The sequence below is a fragment of the Sylvia atricapilla genome, chromosome 4 (genome assembly GCF_009819655.1).
Source record: "Sylvia atricapilla isolate bSylAtr1 chromosome 4, bSylAtr1.pri, whole genome shotgun sequence".
Classification (NCBI taxonomy): domain Eukaryota; kingdom Metazoa; phylum Chordata; class Aves; order Passeriformes; family Sylviidae; genus Sylvia; species Sylvia atricapilla.
Genome location: NC_089143.1, coordinates 40,102,776 through 40,120,690, shown reverse-complemented (window position 1 = coordinate 40,120,690; position 17,915 = coordinate 40,102,776). Strand labels below are relative to the sequence as shown.

Genomic DNA, 17,915 nt, shown 5'->3' with positions numbered 1-17,915 from the left:
AGCCTGACATCTAAGAAATATGCCTATTAGCCTAAAATCATTACTTCTACAGTTCTGCTTTCATCATGTTAGCTGCAATGATAGCCTCCAGGCAAGGCTACAGCAAGAGTATATTAAATGTGTTTATGCTTAAATGAGCTGCAATCATATAGAAAATAACACTTTTCATAAAGGAAATCTATTGCTGCCCACATGCATCAATGAGCTGCAACCCAGCATTCAGGAAAAAGATGTTTCTCAAGTTTTTCATCCTGTGGTACTGAAACTCTCCCAACAAATGCTTATTTATTCCAAGATACCTTGACCCAGCAAATTATTCATTCCTGAACGTATTTCTAAGCATATGAGTACCCTTAGTGAAGCTGACAGATCTACTTATTGGGTTGTTGGCTTAAATATACACTTCCACACCAGCACACTGTTGGATCAGATCCTATGAGCTGCAAAGAACGCTTACTAGCTACAATATTAATTGAGGCACACAGGAATTGTAACCTCTCAGCACCTCTCCATATGTTATGACCTCATTTAGGGCTTCTGATCAGTTGCCAAACATTTACTTAGCTGTTAGCACACTGTAAGTTAATGTGTAACAACTGCAATAAACCCTGAAAATAATGTATTTCAAGAAGACAGCTGTAAATCTCTGAGATTTATTTAAAATCTCTGAAAAAAAAATCTATATAAAAAGTGTAGTGACAGTTCTATAAATATGACACTATAAGTCACTTAAGTGTAATTTAGAGTTTAATAAACCTTGAATTTTTATTTGGGTTCTTCTCAAGTCTTCTTATACAACCAAACAGGAAAAAATATATCTGCAGTATAAAGGTTACCTTAAAGCTTACCACTGTGAGATTAGTACTGAAACACATTGAGAAAATGATACAGTATTTTCTTTATCTATAGAACTGTGAACAAAATTTGTTGCTGTTGAGATTCAAGTAAAAGATTGGGCTGACTTAGGCTGGGGTAGAGTTCATTTTCCTCACAGTAGCTGGTATGGGGCTGTGTTTTGGATTTGTGTTGAATGCCGTGTTGATAATTCAGGGATGATTTTGTTACTTCTGAGCAGGGTTAGCACAGATCCAAGGCCCTTCAGTCCCTCATCCCCACCTGAGGGTGCTCAAGGAGTTGGGACACTTGGAGTAATGGTATTTGTATTCCCAAGTAACTATTACATGTTATGGAACTCAGCTTTCCTGGGAATGACTGAACACCCGCCTGTCCATGGGAAGTGGTGAATGAATTCCTTGTTTTGCTTTGCTTGCATGCCCAGCTTTTGCTCTACCTATTAAACTGTCTTTATCTCAACCTATGAACTCTCTCACTTTTACTATTTTGATCCTCTGCCTCATCCCACAGTGGGAGTGTGAGGGAGCTGTGGCGTGGGGCTTAGTGGCCATCTGGGATTATACCATGATAAAGGTCCTAGTAAATACACATTAGTCCTTTGTAAAACAGGGCAAGGAACAACAAATCTGTTGGTGCCTTCCAAAGGTTACTGCATTCAATTTCTCTTTGATTTTGAAACAATTTTCATGTGCCTGACACTGTACTGTAAGTATTTAAAACCACAAACCCCTGTTGTTGGTATAGAGAAATGTGAAGTATCATACAAAGGTAGATTATGGTCTATTTATTTTGCTATTTGCTGGTGATGGACAGCAGATGAAGGCTGCTGGCCTTCAAGTGAATGCACTTGTAGCTTAATATAGATACTCTTCTATATTAGAGAGGTATCTATATATGGATACACTATTTATTTTTTACACTTTTTTAAAATTATTTATTTCTCTAAGTATATGGCATTTAATTTTGGTGTTTCGGGCTGAAATTAGTACCAGTTGGATGATGGCCTCAAATCAGTTAGCTGAGGGAGGCTACCCCTGTCACCATGGCATCACAGCCCTAAGAATGGTTGTAAACTCATTAGAGGACATGAACAAACACTTAGGAGCATGGTTATTTCACTGTTACACTGCTATGGTTACTTGAACTAGCACACTGAAACCTGCTGTGGGTAAACCCCTGCAGTGATAAGAGTCTTGTGAAGAAACTCATTCTATAAATCTATCCTTCTCTGGAATTTCCAGTTGAAATGCCATCTGCAAGTTACCCAAGATACAGCCCACACAATATTTTCTGCCTGCCAGAATAAGCTGTGGAGCTTGTAGTCTGTTCTCAGCTTCTCCCAACCTTCAGGCCATGATACTCTTTCCACACCTTGTGCAAACTGTACAACTGCCATACAACAGATGGAAAACCAAAGGGCTTCTCATGAAAGACAGCAGAAGCAAGACACTGCTGACACAAAACCAGTTCAGTCAGCTGGCATTCTTAATCCTGATCCTTCCCAAGAGTGAAGACAACTAGGAAGAGGCTGTGTGAGATGCCTGGACAGTGGTGGCACACATTTGTGGCCACTTTTGCTAAAGCAGCCCCATGCAGCTCTGACAGCCAGGACACTGTACAGCTACCACAGGCTGCTGTGCTGGGAAGGACTATGGACTGGCCAAAGGAAGTTTTCTATTTTATTTTGTGAAAATTAAAACCCGCAATTTACTACATATCAGCATCACAATATATACTTGAACCATGACATTCATGCTGAGATTCTTCCATCCTGCATGTATCATGCCAGAAAACCATTAAGACAATTTGTTCAGCTACAAAGGTACAAATCACTTTGGCTCCAAGTATATCCTGTAATCCCATTACTAGAAATCTACTACTTAGTGGCTTATTAAACACAAAAAGAAAAAAAAAAAAAAACCCTAAAAAAAAATAAAATACAAAAAACAACAAACAACAAACTCCAAGCAAAAAGAAAAAGGCCACTACAAACCAAACAAACAAAACAATGACAAAAACAACAACAAATCCCCCAAACAAACAAAACTTCCATTAAACCAACCAACCAAACAACAACAACAACAACAACAAAAAAGAGAGAGAAAAAGTAGCAATTATTACCTAATGGAAGAACTGTTCAAAATAAATGAAATTTTGCAGACCTGATGCATTAGCATCTCCAACTCTGCATGTAGGATAACATTATCATTGTGTTTTCAACAGATTCAAATGTTGCAATGAGAAATAAGTTGAATAGGGACAGAACAACTTCTTTTGTTAAAGAGTATATTTCAAAAGGAAAATTCATCAACGTCTCTGGTAACAGACATATATTACTATTTTGTAGAAATTTGCAAGCTGAAAATATTTACTAGCCTTGAAAGCAAATAAAAACACTGCCAATTTCAACTGAGGGTTTCTAAGGCAGTGATGCAACATCTCTCATGAGCTGCATTTCCTGACAACAGCTAAGTTATGTGCATAACCTAATGTAACCTCTCTTCCACGAAGCATGTATTTTGTCTGAGGGTTGATGGTTTAGGCTGCTGTTTTGTTTCCTGGATTCAACTATTTTTGAGGGAGTAAGGTATTCATTTCAAGACCTTGATGAGTCTGGAGTCTCAAGATCTTGTTGAAGAATTTAACACAATAATTCTTGTGGCGAACATTGAGATCAACAAAATCCACACTTGAGCTTTGTGCCTGTTATTCATGTTAGACATGATTATTATTTAAAATATATATTGCAGAAGCAAGACCAATGCTTTGCTGCTTTAGCTTCTACAGGACAATCCTTTATCATATCCTGTACCTACTGTCAGGCTTTGCACATATTTCCACTATGTCATCCCTGCTAATTTAGTCTTTGGTCTTTCCAGTGATAAAGAACTTTTCTACCAAAAAAAGAAAAAAAAAAAAAAACAAACTAAGAAAGAAACAACCAAACATAAAAAAACCAAAACCAAACCAAAACAAAACAAACCCACCAAAAACAACAACGACAACAACAACCCCACAGCCAGGTACTTGGTATAGCTATTTGGTATAAGTGTTGTACAGCCAGTAATTCCCTCAGTGCAGCCTCAACACGGGAAGAAATGGTAAGATCATTAGTGTATGAGATCCACAGCAAGCACTGATCACAGCAGTCACCCACCAAGTGCAGCAGTTAAAGCACTGAGAGCTTCTCCAAGGCAATCTTTTCAGTTTGGCAGACTTTGTTACCACAGCACATTACACAATCATCCAGCATATGTAATTAAAAAAAAAAAAAAAGTGCTGGCATAGAAAGATCTCACAAGTCTACAATGCAAAGCTTATACCTTGAAAAATCTGTTAGTTAGGAGCATGCAACATCTAGAAGCATGCAACAGCCAGCAAAAAGGCTACTTATCACGTAGGTGCTGTTATCCTAACTAAGAGTAAACACCACAAAACTTTTCAAGTAAACAAAACTATATATAATGCAACCAGAAAACATTAGCCTTTCCCACACAAACAACATAGGAATTCAATGAGAAATCCACCATTTTCCTAAATATAACCTTGACTTTCTTGCCTCCATTCTTTTTCTTGTGTTCATAAATTTTATTTGAACGTAAGCTTGCAATTCCTTCTTTTCAGATTGTCTGATGGTCAGAAAAGCAGAGAAATCATAGACACCTTCTCTTCTTTTGCACCTCTTGTGAGCTGTGTTGGCGACAGCAAGGCTGACTTACCTGATCACAGCAGATAAAGAAATAATTCAGAGAGGAAATATTGAAAAGTCAGTATCACAGCCCAGACACTTATGAAGAGCAAGACAGCTCTGTAATCTTTTTGCCAGGAGGCAAAGTTGAGAAGACCTGTACTAAACAGGTCCAAACCCTTGTAAGAAAATCCTCACATAAAGCATACACTTCACCTGGTTGCAAGATGGTGACCAGGCTTGCAGAGGGTAAACATTAATGGTGACAACTATTTGGAACACTTAAAAGTTACATCACACCAGACTCCCTAAAGTTTTGAACTTGTTTTCACTCTTGCTACAGAGCTCTTCATGAGACACCATATCCCTAATGGTAACATGCAACAAGCAACAGAGAAAAAGGGTCTGCTGAAGCTGCAACCCAAATTTACTACCTGAAGTCAAAAGTATAAATATGCAAAAAAGCTGGAGGTTAATTTGAAATTCTTTTTCAAGTAATCACTCAACCGATCTTTATAGAAATGTACCAAGCCTGTCCTAACACCTCCTGCATTAAAATTTACTGTGGCTAGTGGCTGCCCAAATCCAAGACAGAAGATCATTTATGTAGAAAATTATCTCCAGGAAGTTAACTCTTTCTGTCTGAAAAGCTTACAGAAATTTGTACAACTGGATGGATAGCTTTGGGTAAGACCAATAATTTTCCGACTGCATGGGAAGCTCTAAAACCTGGAGTTTAGGACAAAATTATGTCTGTATTTCTTTCCTGAAATTGCCCTAGTAAATATAAACAGTAACTTCAATTTCAAATACTGCAGTAAGCACCTCTCCTTCTTAAACATGTATGTTAAAGCTGCACCAGAAAGTACAAATATGTTTGCCTTATTTAGGTGATAGCTTATGAGAGTTTTCTTTATAACATGAAAAACTTATAAAAATACTTTCCCTGCTGAAACCTAGGGCATGAAGGGTCCTGATATGTAAAAGGGTTACATATTTGAAAGTTAACCAGCAAATAAAAATTTATTATAGAACCTTGTGCTTTGCAAAAAATATGGGGTTTTCCTTGAACATCATTTATTCAAGACAATATAAGTGACTATTTAAATTAAAAAAGCTCTGAAATTATGACCAGTGCCAGAGAAGAATCTGACCCCAAATGGGTTGCCTGAAATGGAACATGCGGTCTCACTGGTGGGGATCACAAGGACTGCTGCTCCAGAGTTGACCTCTTTGTTTTCCTATTAGGAAGAAATATGTGTATGTATTTCCTAGATGAATCTTAGAATCAAATTTACTTCTAAGGGATAGAAGGAAACAGAAAAATAAGTGCACCTTGGAGGCCATGTAAATGTATTTTCCATAAGTAAGAAACAAAATTCATCACTATAGTTTCATAGGTAACTGATGAAATTGTCTTTTGTCTAGGAGGGGCTTCATAATTTATGGTTATTCAGGACCAAGGCTGGTATTTAATTGTATTTAAAAAAATCAACCTCATAGACTGTAGGGTCAGAGAAGTAAGTCTACCAGAGCATGTTTTACCTTTCTATTATTATTCTAATAATTGCAATTATGACTTGTAATGCAGTAAGAACCTGGAAAAGATGGCAGGAATACAGAATACTTTCTTGCCAGATTAAAATTAAAGAAGATATACTTTCTAGGTTGTGCATCACTGCAACAAACATAGAAAACATTTTTAGAAAGTTATATAAGGTTGAGCCTGGTCTGAGCCATCTCCTTTTCCTTTCCCTGAGCACATCTGTCTCCAGTGTCAGGTTACGTGCACATTCCTTCTGCTTGCTGACTACCATTTTCTTCCGGAGCACTGTCTCCCTCCAGGCAGGAAAGGCAGCTGAGGTCTAATAGGCAGGGAAGTGGACTCTTTTTTTTTTTCCCTCCAGAAAAAAATATAAAATGGCAAACAGGAGGAATAGAGTTTTGTTTCTGGGTAGGTTTTCATTTCCAAGCACAGATAAAAATCAGGACAGAGTGCATAATTTTCTCTTGAAACCATAAATTTCAAGCTAATGACTTTTGCCTAGAAAAAGTAGTCTTCATGATTATAGTCAACAAAGAAGGCAAACATTGTATTTGGCATCTGGGGCTGTACCCTGGGCTGAAGAAAAAACATCCTTTATATTCATGGCAGGCACATAGACTCTATAAAACCATGAGATAATAATCCCAGTGAAATTTGTGGTGGAAAAAAAAGTCACAGACACCTAAACAACATTTCAAAGTTTACCCCTTTGAGAATTTCTTGGCCAACTCCTTCCTTTATGGAAGGAATTGGCCAAGAAAAAAGATCATGTGGTTACTCACATGATCTTTTTTGCATTTTTTAAATTTTGTTTGTTGCACAGCCCACTTACCATCTTGAAATTTAATAGCAAGGAACAAGGAAAAGCTGAGAACTTTTCCTAGTGACATTTGCAATTTGACTTGAAGATGTGCTTCACAAAATTATTTTGACCCGTAAACATGTTTATCCCAGATCTAGTCTAGTTAGTGAAATAATTCCTCTGGATCAGCAGGATGGGTTAATCTGGGGAAAACAAAGTTAGAAAACCTGACTAGAAACTCTGGTATTATATCTTATCTGACACTTTCAAGTCAAACAAGAATTTTCACTTATTATTAGTTACTATCACTGCTGAGCATTCAACATGGTTTCTTATGAAACAGTAGAGTTCCACAATGCATTTTCACAGGCTTCTAAGAGGGGAAGAGCTGTTCTCCAAGGAGTATCTGAGATACCAGGATTAAAACTAGTATTGCCATATATAACAATTAATTCCTGTACTTTAGAAGTTTCACTTAACATTTTTATACTGATAGCATTTGAAAGCTGTTTTCAAATATTAATGATAAACACTAGTTTATAATTATGTGCTGGCCTTCAAACCAAAGGCAGCATTCAATTTCTGACTAGGAGAGCAATGGGAGTGTTAGTTAATCTCTTACTCCAGACTAGGAGGTGCCCAATTATACTTCTCTCCTGTTGTAACCATCCAACTCTGCTTATTCTATTTCTTAATACTCTGCATTTTACTGCTTCCTCACAATATTTCATCTTTTGTTCTTCCAGTGACTTGCTCTTTCATTTATGGAGATAATTTAATTCTTCTATATGTGACAAAATTATTTGGTATTCCCTCAGCCCCTTTTCCTTTAATTCTTCCAATTTTATTATTAGAAATGGCATCATGTTTTCAAAATTTTTCCCCCAAATAAGACTGTAGCAGTCACTCTACTAAAAATGTCACCCAGAAAAATTCATAACCAGTGAAGTGATACAGTACTTAATAAAATTTGTTAAGCAAAAGATGATGTCATGTGTTACTTACAGTTAACATTTGATGTTCAGGAAAGGTAGTTCCTATTCAACACTTCCAAAATTATATTTGCAATATGCTAACTCTTCTTTTCAATTCCTGGATGTAAACTGATAATCTGACTATTTCATCCTATCAAGGACCAAATAGGGAAGGGAATGTCCATTGGAGAAGTAGCAATGACACAGGTAATACATGCTAAAATCATCATTCCTTTCTTATGTTCCTTTCAGATTATAAGAGAAGGAAGCTTTTGATTTAAAGAACCAATTCTTCTAGCTCATAAAGCATTATCTACAGATTCCAGTTTCCTTTACACTTTACATTCCCTTTTCTCTTAAGCCAGCACAAAACCCACCAGCAAACACCGAAAAAGGCAGAACTATTACATCACTACATTCTACTGAGTTGCTATTTGCCTAATTTCAAGCAGCACTATGCCACGTGAAAGTAGGTACCTGAAAGAAAGCTGCTTGCAAAAGAACTACAAACGCTAGAGTTGTTCGAAATTTAGACAATATAGACATTTTAGAAATTTCTTCAGTGGGGAAGCACAGAATTATTACTGTATCTTACATGAAAATTATAATACCTCTGTCATGCTCATGTTATAGTGCCTTGGATTTCATTAGTCAAATAAACGTTTGTAAACTGGCACAGAGTTAACAATGGAATTAACAGTTTACAGTGTACAGAAGTACAAATAAAACCCCAGTAAATATTGCAATTAATTATTGCATCTTACTGAAGTCCCTTAAATGTAATGTCACTTCAGAATGTCTGTAAACTTCACCACATTCAGGTGCAGAAGAGGCCTAGATAGCCCGAGGGACTCGTGATAGTCTATGCATTCTTTCTGCCTTTTAGCTATTTGCAGAGTCCCTATCACTTTGAAGTCTATACTACTTTCCACCTTAAGGTTATGAGCCTGAACCTCATCTGCTGAATGAAAGTCATGGCCGTTTGCAGGGCTGTATGAATGAGGTGCCCAGTGTGTTCTCACTCATGGTGAGCAAGAGAACACATCCCTAAATATGTCCTAGTGGAGCCACAATGACATTTAGGATATTGAGGATCACTCGTTGAGTGATTTGGCCACAGCACTCCTCTCTTTCCTAAACCACCACATCTGTATTTGAATTTATAACCCCCTTAGGAAAATTCTGTCACTGCCACCACGAGACCCTGAATTCAGCTGAGCTCGTAGCAATAATATTATTTTTAAAAAAATCACTTTAAAGGCCAGAAATTGTAAAGAGAAAGCTCAGTGACCACCAAGCTATAAAGAACACTTGGGACAGGTCTCCTGGTTATGACAGACAAGTCTGATCAACCAGCAGAGGATTTCCTTTGTTACTGTTTTGTCTGAGACACCTTCCTCAGCAGTCTCGGTATCATTTTAAAAAAACATTTAGTAACAATTTCCTCCATGTATTCAAGCTGCAATTTATCCTTTAATTGATACGGGCATACTCTACCTAGACAAATTAAGTAACCAAGTAATGATGTATAACTCTATGAGGAGGGACTGATGCACACTATTGAGTTAAATAGGCTTTTAAACAAAATGGGAAAGATCACAATAAGGGATAACAATACAGGGGCAACTGAATTAAAACAAAACAGAACAAAACAAAACACCCCAGCAAACCAACTATATATTTCAGTCTTTTAGGAAATAGGCAAATAAAAACTCTACCCAATTTTCAATAATAGTCACCTAGTGATAATAGTAATACTTAACTTACAAATACAAATGTACTCTCTCCTGCATGCTTTAGAACAGATTTCTTTCCCAAAAAAAGGAACAAATTTGGATGTTTTTCCCAAATAACTAGGCGCTATTCCATCACAAGAAATCAGCAGGTTGGGGAAAAAAAAGGCCCAGTCGAATTTCAACTGATGCCAGTAATTCACTGGATTTCAAAGCCATCACTGCTGCTCCTACATTCCACAGATTTCGCCTTTTTTTCTCTTCAGGTTTGGGTATCTGCACTAGCTATTTTTAGCGTGGTTTATTAAAGCGAGCTCCCATCATAATGAAGTATAAATATAATGCAATGTACAGGTGGGTTATGCAAATGGGTGTCCCATCGAAAACTGCGGCCCTCAAACTGGCAAGGCTGGAACACATATATCTATTTTACCCTACACAGTAAAAAAGCTCACAAATTAATTCCTGAATATTCTGATCCTCTAAAAATCGTTGACGGTACAAAAGACACCCATTAGCCTTAACTACTGCCAGTTTCACTTTGAATAGCCACAACTTCGCAGCTAGTTTAGAGAAGAGAGAAAGCATTTGAGCCGGGACAAGGGCCATGCTTGGGGGGCTTCCCTGCCCCCGCTTTCGGGGGGAGAACAAAGGTCGGGGGGGCACTTCCTGCCCCTGCCATCGGTGTCTGCATGTGGGACCAATATGGGCCATGCAGAGTTTAAACAGTTGCAAATGGGGGAGGGAACTCCGGGCCTTGTTTTACATACGGTTTTTTTTCCCGGCCGGGTTGAATTTAAAGTGGAGTGGCCGCATTGTTCGAGAGGCTCCTCGCCCCTACGCATTGACAGGAGCTGCTGTTTACACGGGCTTTTCATTCCTGCGCTGTTTGCTTATGGAAAATAAGGGGGAGTGACAGAAAGGGAAGAGGGAGAAGGGAAGAGAAGGCGGCCCGGCCCGCAGAGCAGCCCAGGAACCTCGGCGCTGCCCGATCCTTATCCCACTGGTGGAGGGGGTGTCCCTGGCTCCCGGCTGGTCCCTGGCATGTGAGCGGGCAGGGGCTGCGGGCGCTGCCGGCCCCTCACGGCCCCGCGGGCGGCTCTGCGCGCATTTCCTCGCCGGCACACACACACACACGCACCCCCGGAGCGCGCCTCCGCCTTGACTGCAGACATGAGACTCCAGCTGCTCCTTTGGATCGTGGCTGTGCTCCTGGCGAGCCTCCTCCCGGCCTACGGACAGCGGCCAGGTAGGCGATGCCTCAGCGTGATGCTTGTGCCGGGCCGGGAGCCGGGGGTTCGTGCCTGCCGTGGGCACCTCCGGCGTGCTCTAAGCGGGTCAGCACGGGTTTGTGACCTCCGGGACGAGTCTGGACCTGGCGCATCCATCTGTGCGCTTCATCCCTACTTCTAGAGGCGGCGGGAGAGGATGCTTCGCCTATCCCAGGAGTTTGGCAACTTCGGGGAGGCGGGAGTGGGGGCGACGATAAAGACGACGGGGACAGGGATAAACAGGGAGCCAAGGTGGGCAACTCTTGCAGACTTGCTACCGGGAAGCAGCGCCAGTACGGGAGGGCACGGCCACGGGCATCGGGAGCGCCGGGGCCGGCCCGTCCCGGGGAGAGGCACTACCGGCGGCCTCCCTCATGCCCCGCTTCCCTCTCTCCCTCCCTCCCTCTCTCCTCAGCCAACCTGGCCCTGCGCAGGAAGCTCCATCGGCACGGCTGCTCCCACCGGCGCTGCATGCCGCTCCACTCCCGGGTGCCCTTCCCCTGAGCCCCGGCGGAGCGCGGCCAGGTAAATCCGCGCGTGTGGGCCGGGCCCGCGGGGCCGCGGGGAGCACCTTTGGGAATTCACACCTGCCTTTGGAGCAGTGCGCGGGGCTGCCCTGGTTCGGAGTGGGCACGGGGCTTTGGAGCTGCGCACGGCGGGGCGGTCGCGGTCCCGGGGCTGGGGCGCGGGTCCCGCCGGCCGCTGCCGCCTTCACCCCCTTCCAGGCCACTGCCCGTACCAAATGCCTTCGTGAGGCAGTGAGAAACAACTGAGCCCGCTAATCGGGCCCGACGATAGCCTCCGAGGCTGTTGCCAAAGTCTCGGGGCAAAGAGCGTCATTAGTGCAGAGGCTGGACAAAGCGGCACTTGCAGAGGATGCTCCGGGGCTTCTAGCGCTGACATTTCCCCGGTGCTGGATGCAGGGCAAAGTCACCTCACCCTGCCCGTCAGTAACATGAAGGTAGCAGCATTCACCCACTTCAAAGAGGACTGTAATTCTTAATCATTGTCAGCAAAAGACTTTCGGCTCCTTGGATGAAAGGCTATACAAGTGCAAAACCTTAATGCTTTATAGCTGATGGGGGCAGATACATTCAAATACTAAGTGACTGCAGAAGCACACAGGTACCATATGCTAATACGGTAGGCATCAAAAGGAAACCAGGCGCTCTTTACAATTTAAAAATGAATAAAACATGCAGTCAGTAGTTTTGCATCTTTAAAACTCATTATATATTAAAATTATGTGGTAGCCCCAGGCATGACAGCATCCTAAATAAATGGTGGCAGAATCTGCACTCTGTGGAGCCAAGATGTTTTGATTTACTAAGTGGTTAAGAGTGAAAAGGAGACTAAAGTAAAACTCAACAACCTCATACCATGAATTTTGTCAATGCATAAAACAAGAACCTACACCACTCCCATAACAGCCATGCAAAAGGGTACCATTCCACTCTATACTGCTGGCCTATAAACACATGGAATGTTCATATGGGGTGGTAAATTGGCAATTTTGTGAGGTTGAAAAAAAAAAGATTGCCATCTCTTAAAGTGAATCTCAGATGGGCTGCATACTGAGAGGCAGAATTGAGATGCGAGTAGAAAGAAGGACATGGCAGAAGGATGCTTTACTACTGAATGCCACGTCTCCTCACTACTATATTTAAACAAGAGACAGATTAAATGATATTCTATCATCAGTTTAAGCATAAACCTAAAAAGATAAGCAATTGGATCAATTCACTCAGCATGCTCAATGGACAGAGGGACAGAGGAATTTAGGCCCAGTGGCTTCGTGAATCAATTCTGAATGATTTGCTTCAATTTAAGAGTACATTTAACCTCCCCTTCCATTACGCATCCATGTCTGGAAATTGTGTAGAAAGCATCTGGATTTTCTGTAATATACTCGTGTAATGAAAGCAGTTTGCTTGAGACTGCAGTAGCTGCATTATACTTGTGCACTTATACTGGAATTCCTTTCTCCACAGAATATAAAGATAAAGGGTATTTTCAGTGTTATCTCCTTTTCTTTGGGGAGCTGATTTCTTGTAACAAAAGTCAATGGCCAAACAAAACAGTGTACTTACTAACTCAAATAAACTTTATAGACATTTAGTTAAAAATCCTTCTGCTTTATAAAACTATTTAGAACTCAGTAAATCTCTACTAGGGCGTAAGGGGAGACAGGCACCTGAACTAACTCTCTTAACTTCACTCGTTGTGGGTGCTATCCATTATCTTAAGTAGGATTTACCACCTACGTTTACATTCCCTTCTAGTTTTAGTCCAAATTCAGCAAATATTTACATGCCTGGGTTGACTCACATGAGTAATCTTATTGATCTCAGCGGAGTTGTACATATGGATAAAGCCATTTGCAGATGCAAACAGGATGCACCCTTAAGCCTGCATTTCAACTAGTGGTTGGAAACTTAAAATGAGCATAGCAGCCTCTTGCAGCACATGAAATGAGATGATTGAATTTGATTTTTCATCAGTTCCATACAAAAAACACGGGGCAAAAAAAACCACAGAAAGTTTTGTATTATCAGCCTTCTTGGTTTTGTCTTTTTTTTTTTTTTTCTGACTTTGTAGCTGAAATCTCCAAATTAAAAAATATCATTCCAAATTTCATCCCTGTGTTTCATAAATAATGTATTCTGTTTTGTATTTAGACTACTAAATCTCATTAATATTTCTGTCCTTTTCTTCTTTTTTTTCCCAGCAACTTCCTACTGGCATTTTAGGTGTTTTAAAGGAGCAACAGTTAAACTGATAAGAGAAGTTTGTCAGAAGGCCAGGTCCACAACAGCTGACCTGACAACCACCATAGTCCCACCTTCAGCAGTCCTGTCTGTCACATTCTACTGGACTCGGGCTAAAGGCCCCTGCTTCACACCCTAAGAAGTGTGTGTGGGGGGGAAAGTGTGGTGATGGGGGACTTATATGAACTTACCTGGTTGAATCATCCCCTGCGAATTGTTTAGCTCTCACAATGAGTAGTGAAAGTTAAAGATCAGGTACCTGAGTTAGATTTCCAGGGGCAATAAGAAGGAAGGATCTGCCCAAGGGCACTCTTTAAGGTATATAATGTTCAGACTGAGTGAAATTGAAAGTGCTGTTGGCTTCTCAGTTCAGGCTGTGTATAGGGCAATGTTTATGATGAAATAGTATCATGGAATTGTGAAAGTCCATTTTTTTGTTTATACTTTTATATATTAATAATATATACATATGTGTTTTAACATCTAACATTGCATCTTTATGGAATTATCTTAATAACATAGAATGCATTACTGTAATAGTACCAAAGACAGCACCACACTAGTGGTCCTACTGGCTTCATGAATAAGTAAGCATAGTAAGAGTTACAATATAAGAAAGTAAAGAGAGTGATATCCTTCATTCTGTAGATAGCGAATTGAAGCACACAGAGATAAGAGATTAGCCAAGGGTCATGCAAAACTGATAACTCAGATCTCTCTAGCCAGACCTTAAGGTCAAGCCCATCCTCCTGTCTAAATGAGCTGTTACTGCAAAGCCTATCATTTGTTTTCTTAAACAAGGCTGCCAAACTAGACAGTTAAAACTGCTTGAAAATTCAGTACTACAGAGCTATTAGCTTAATAGTAGTTTTCTTAAAATACCCACTACAGTATTACAAATAGAGCATAAAAATAGACCATTGAAAAGAAAGCTTTGTTTGGTCAGCCCATGTTGTGTAGCACTCTATTCCTGCAATTTAAATGAATGGAATATTTGAACATGGCACTACAATGAATGAGGACTTCAAACAGAAAACAGGCTGTTCTTTTCAGCACTGGAGGTCAAGAATACATTGAGCTTTTAGTCTGAGTTCCGTTCTTAAAAATACATGCTTCACGTCTGCCTTTTATATCAGCAGAAATTACCTACCTACATATAAAGGAAAATGTGGTAAGCCTTTCATTAGCATAATTAAAACAACCTGAAAATAAAGCATAGCCAGATTTTTAAGTCATTGCACTAGACTTGTAAGGTCAACATTTTTTACAAAACACATAAAGAAGACAATCAAATATCAGAAGTGTCGTGGTTTAAATTTGGTATTACAAACTTTTCCTTACAACATATAGTTTCTAATTAATGAAAGAAGAGCAATCAAAAAAAACATGATAGCTGAAACTTTCTAATCAATGTGCATATGTAATCCCTTATCTGTAAGAACTTGAAACCTTACTTGAATTAATACTGGCAGAGTTTACTAGGAATTACAAATTTCTCTACATGAAAAATAATTTTAGTGTAACATCAGACCTGGTTCTGGAGTTGTAGAAAACCATCATAAAAAGATGGTTAAACTTATCTAAACCAACAAGCAGTCCTGCAGGTAAACCTTTAGAGTCTTGAAAGAAAAAGCAGTTTCCCATAGAGGCATTCTACTATTTATATATATATTTTTTTCAATTCATTATTTAATTTGGCTTTGATATGTGTCCTTGGCTATCTCTGTTTAGAGCTATGGCGAAAGAGTGTGGGAAAGCAAAAAAGGTGAAGAGTAGGTATTTAACAGTTATGTCTTATGAATGAGTATATGGATCTATTGTAGCTCTGGGTCTTTTATATTACCACAATTATTCAATTAACTTTGATAAAATTGTTAAACATACATAATGTATCTATCAGAAAGCTATATGCATGTTCCTTCACAGAAATAAAAATAAAACAGCACCCTAGGAAGCCCGCTGTCAGTCTACAAAATAATTCTAAATATCTGTTCTTTGAAGGTATTCTGATACCATAAAATCTGCTTTGAAAAAGGCATTGATTGTGAACTTTGATAGATATGTTTATCAACTAGCTGGTTGATTGTATATTTTGTAAAAGATATATGCATTTCAAATAATACCTTATCTGAAATAAATTTTGTACACTCCTCAGAGTCTGTATTCTTCAGCTGTCAAAGGCAATGTATGTAAGGAAAATTAAGAACTTGCTTATTTTCCCTGTAGATTCATATAGAATCAGTGTTTGAAAAAAATTTACTCAATTTCTGACACAACTAAGTGATAGTTAATCATGGCAAAATTTTCCTCATATTTTCTGTCTTTCTGAAAGTGCAAAATTCTGATTCAAGTTAGATTTGTATTTGACTCTGTTGAAACTGTTTCCATTTGTTGTGCACAAGGCTTGTGGTAAGAACAGCTTTGCATGATAACAATGTGATCACATCTATAAATATGGAGCATTTGGACACGATGCTGCAACAGCCAAACTGACAGAGCTCTCCCTATGCATGTACCAGTGTACACTAAAAGGCAGCTTGCACAAGTACAAATTGCTGTCTACTCAAAGTTATAACTGATGTTTGCATGGATGCAATCTAACAAGACCTGGTCCCAAGATAGATCAAGACCTCAAATTCTGAAAGGCAAAAAACATGCATGGGTTTCTAAAACATTCAATTAAACTCCTTGTCTTGTACATAGTTGTAATATGGGAAAAATGAAAACTTAATTTCAAAGTACATTTCATTAAGTCCTGTAACAGCAGGTCAGCAGGAAACGGAGGTAAATTCAAGGCTTTGGTGAGAAACAACGGTTTAGCATGTTCCCAAAGGATAATAAACAATTCACCTCTTCCCTTTCCAGTATGGAAAAAAGGAAATTATAGGAGAATAAAGACTGGAAATATTTCCCTAACGCCACATACATCTGCTATAAATATCTCAGTGTCTACACAAAGCCAAATTTTACTAAAGGTCACAAAAGACTTACATTGACATCAATCAAACTTTAGTACGGCAAGTAAGTTTCAAATGTTTGACTATCAGAGTACCATTAGCCTACTGATCTCACTACTTGCTCTTCTACTGACCTTTCTCTTTCTTGCTAGTGATCAGCTGCAAAATGTTTGTGCAAAGCAGGAAACACTCCAACAGCACAAACAGGGCAACATGGCTTTTAGAAAGAAAGCCGAAAAGTCTAACTCATTCCAAGGCTGAAGCTGCTTTTTCATGTCCCAAGTTACCAGCTCAGACTGACTGCCCAAGTCCCTGGTCCTTGATGCAACCTTGTTTTTTAGATTAGGAATGATGTCCAGTACAGCAAGTCTGCTTAACTCCTTGTTACTTACATGTTAGTGTAAAACCTTTAAGCAGGAAAATCCCGTTAAAATCGTGTACAATCAGTTATTTCCCTCATGGAGAGAAATACTGAAGTGTTTATATAGACTTATCCACTGGGAGTAATTCAGAAAGACAAATCAGAAATACCAATGGAGAGTTTTCTCTCATGTAAGAGGTACATTCACAAGAGGTCATCACATCTTTTCTTTCATGTCTACAGAATATTTAGCACATGTGAATATTTTTCAGGTAACCCAATATATTCCATAGATGGTACAAAGTACTTCTTTTCTCAGACTTAAAAATGCATAGATATTTGTTTTCTACAGAAATGAAAATCTACTGGGGATAGCACTGAATAATTAAAAAGGATAATAAAATAACAGTACATTATTTTAGTTTTTATTTTATGGTACAGTTGTAACATATATTAAGAAACCTTCCTTCACTTTCGTTATCTTCTTGCTGCCCCAGCTGCAATCCAGCAAATCTTACCAAGACCTGCAAATATTGATTCATTTCAGCACCTGTAGTTACATGAAGAGTATCACTTCAGTTGTTCAGAATAACAGGTTTGTGGGTTTGCCACACCTCACGGGATCAGGGCTGTGTTGGTGGTTAGCAAAGCGCTGCTTTGCAGCGGAGCACGCGCAAACCCTGTGCTCACAAAGCAGGACCTTTTCCCCTCCATGAGACTTGGACCCAAAGTTCCAGTGCTTACTGCGTGCACAGCACACCAAGGATTTTACTTCAGACAGTCCCGTCCAGCCCAGGAGCCAGTGCTGACACTGCAGGGACAGACACCCAGGCTGCAACATGGGACAGACGGCACTGGCCACCCCAGCACCCAACCTTGCAGCAGCAGAGAGGTGTCCAATATGCAGGATACAGCAGAACCAGAACAATTAGGACTCAATGTTCAATTTAGTACTGTGGC

General features: G+C 39.7%; 1 protein-coding gene across 1 annotated transcript; it reads left to right on the top strand.

The window, feature by feature from the left end:
* The first annotated feature begins 10,771 nt into the window (after positions 1-10,771).
* APELA (apelin receptor early endogenous ligand) lies at positions 10,772-11,373 on the top strand. The gene is made up of 2 exons (XM_066316832.1): positions 10,772-10,847; positions 11,285-11,373. Exons 1-2 carry the CDS (start codon positions 10,772-10,774, stop codon positions 11,371-11,373), a joined length of 165 nt encoding a protein of 54 aa, XP_066172929.1.
* The last annotated feature ends 6,542 nt before the right edge of the window (positions 11,374-17,915 follow it).

Coding starts and splice junctions, on each gene's coding strand:
- APELA (XM_066316832.1), top strand. CDS start 10,772: ATGAGACTCCAGCTGCTCCTTTGGATCGTGGCTGTGCTCCTGGCGAGC. Junction 10,848..11,284: donor GGCCTACGGACAGCGGCCAG/GTAGGCGATGCC, acceptor CTCTCTCCTCAG/CCAACCTGGCCCTGCGCAGG.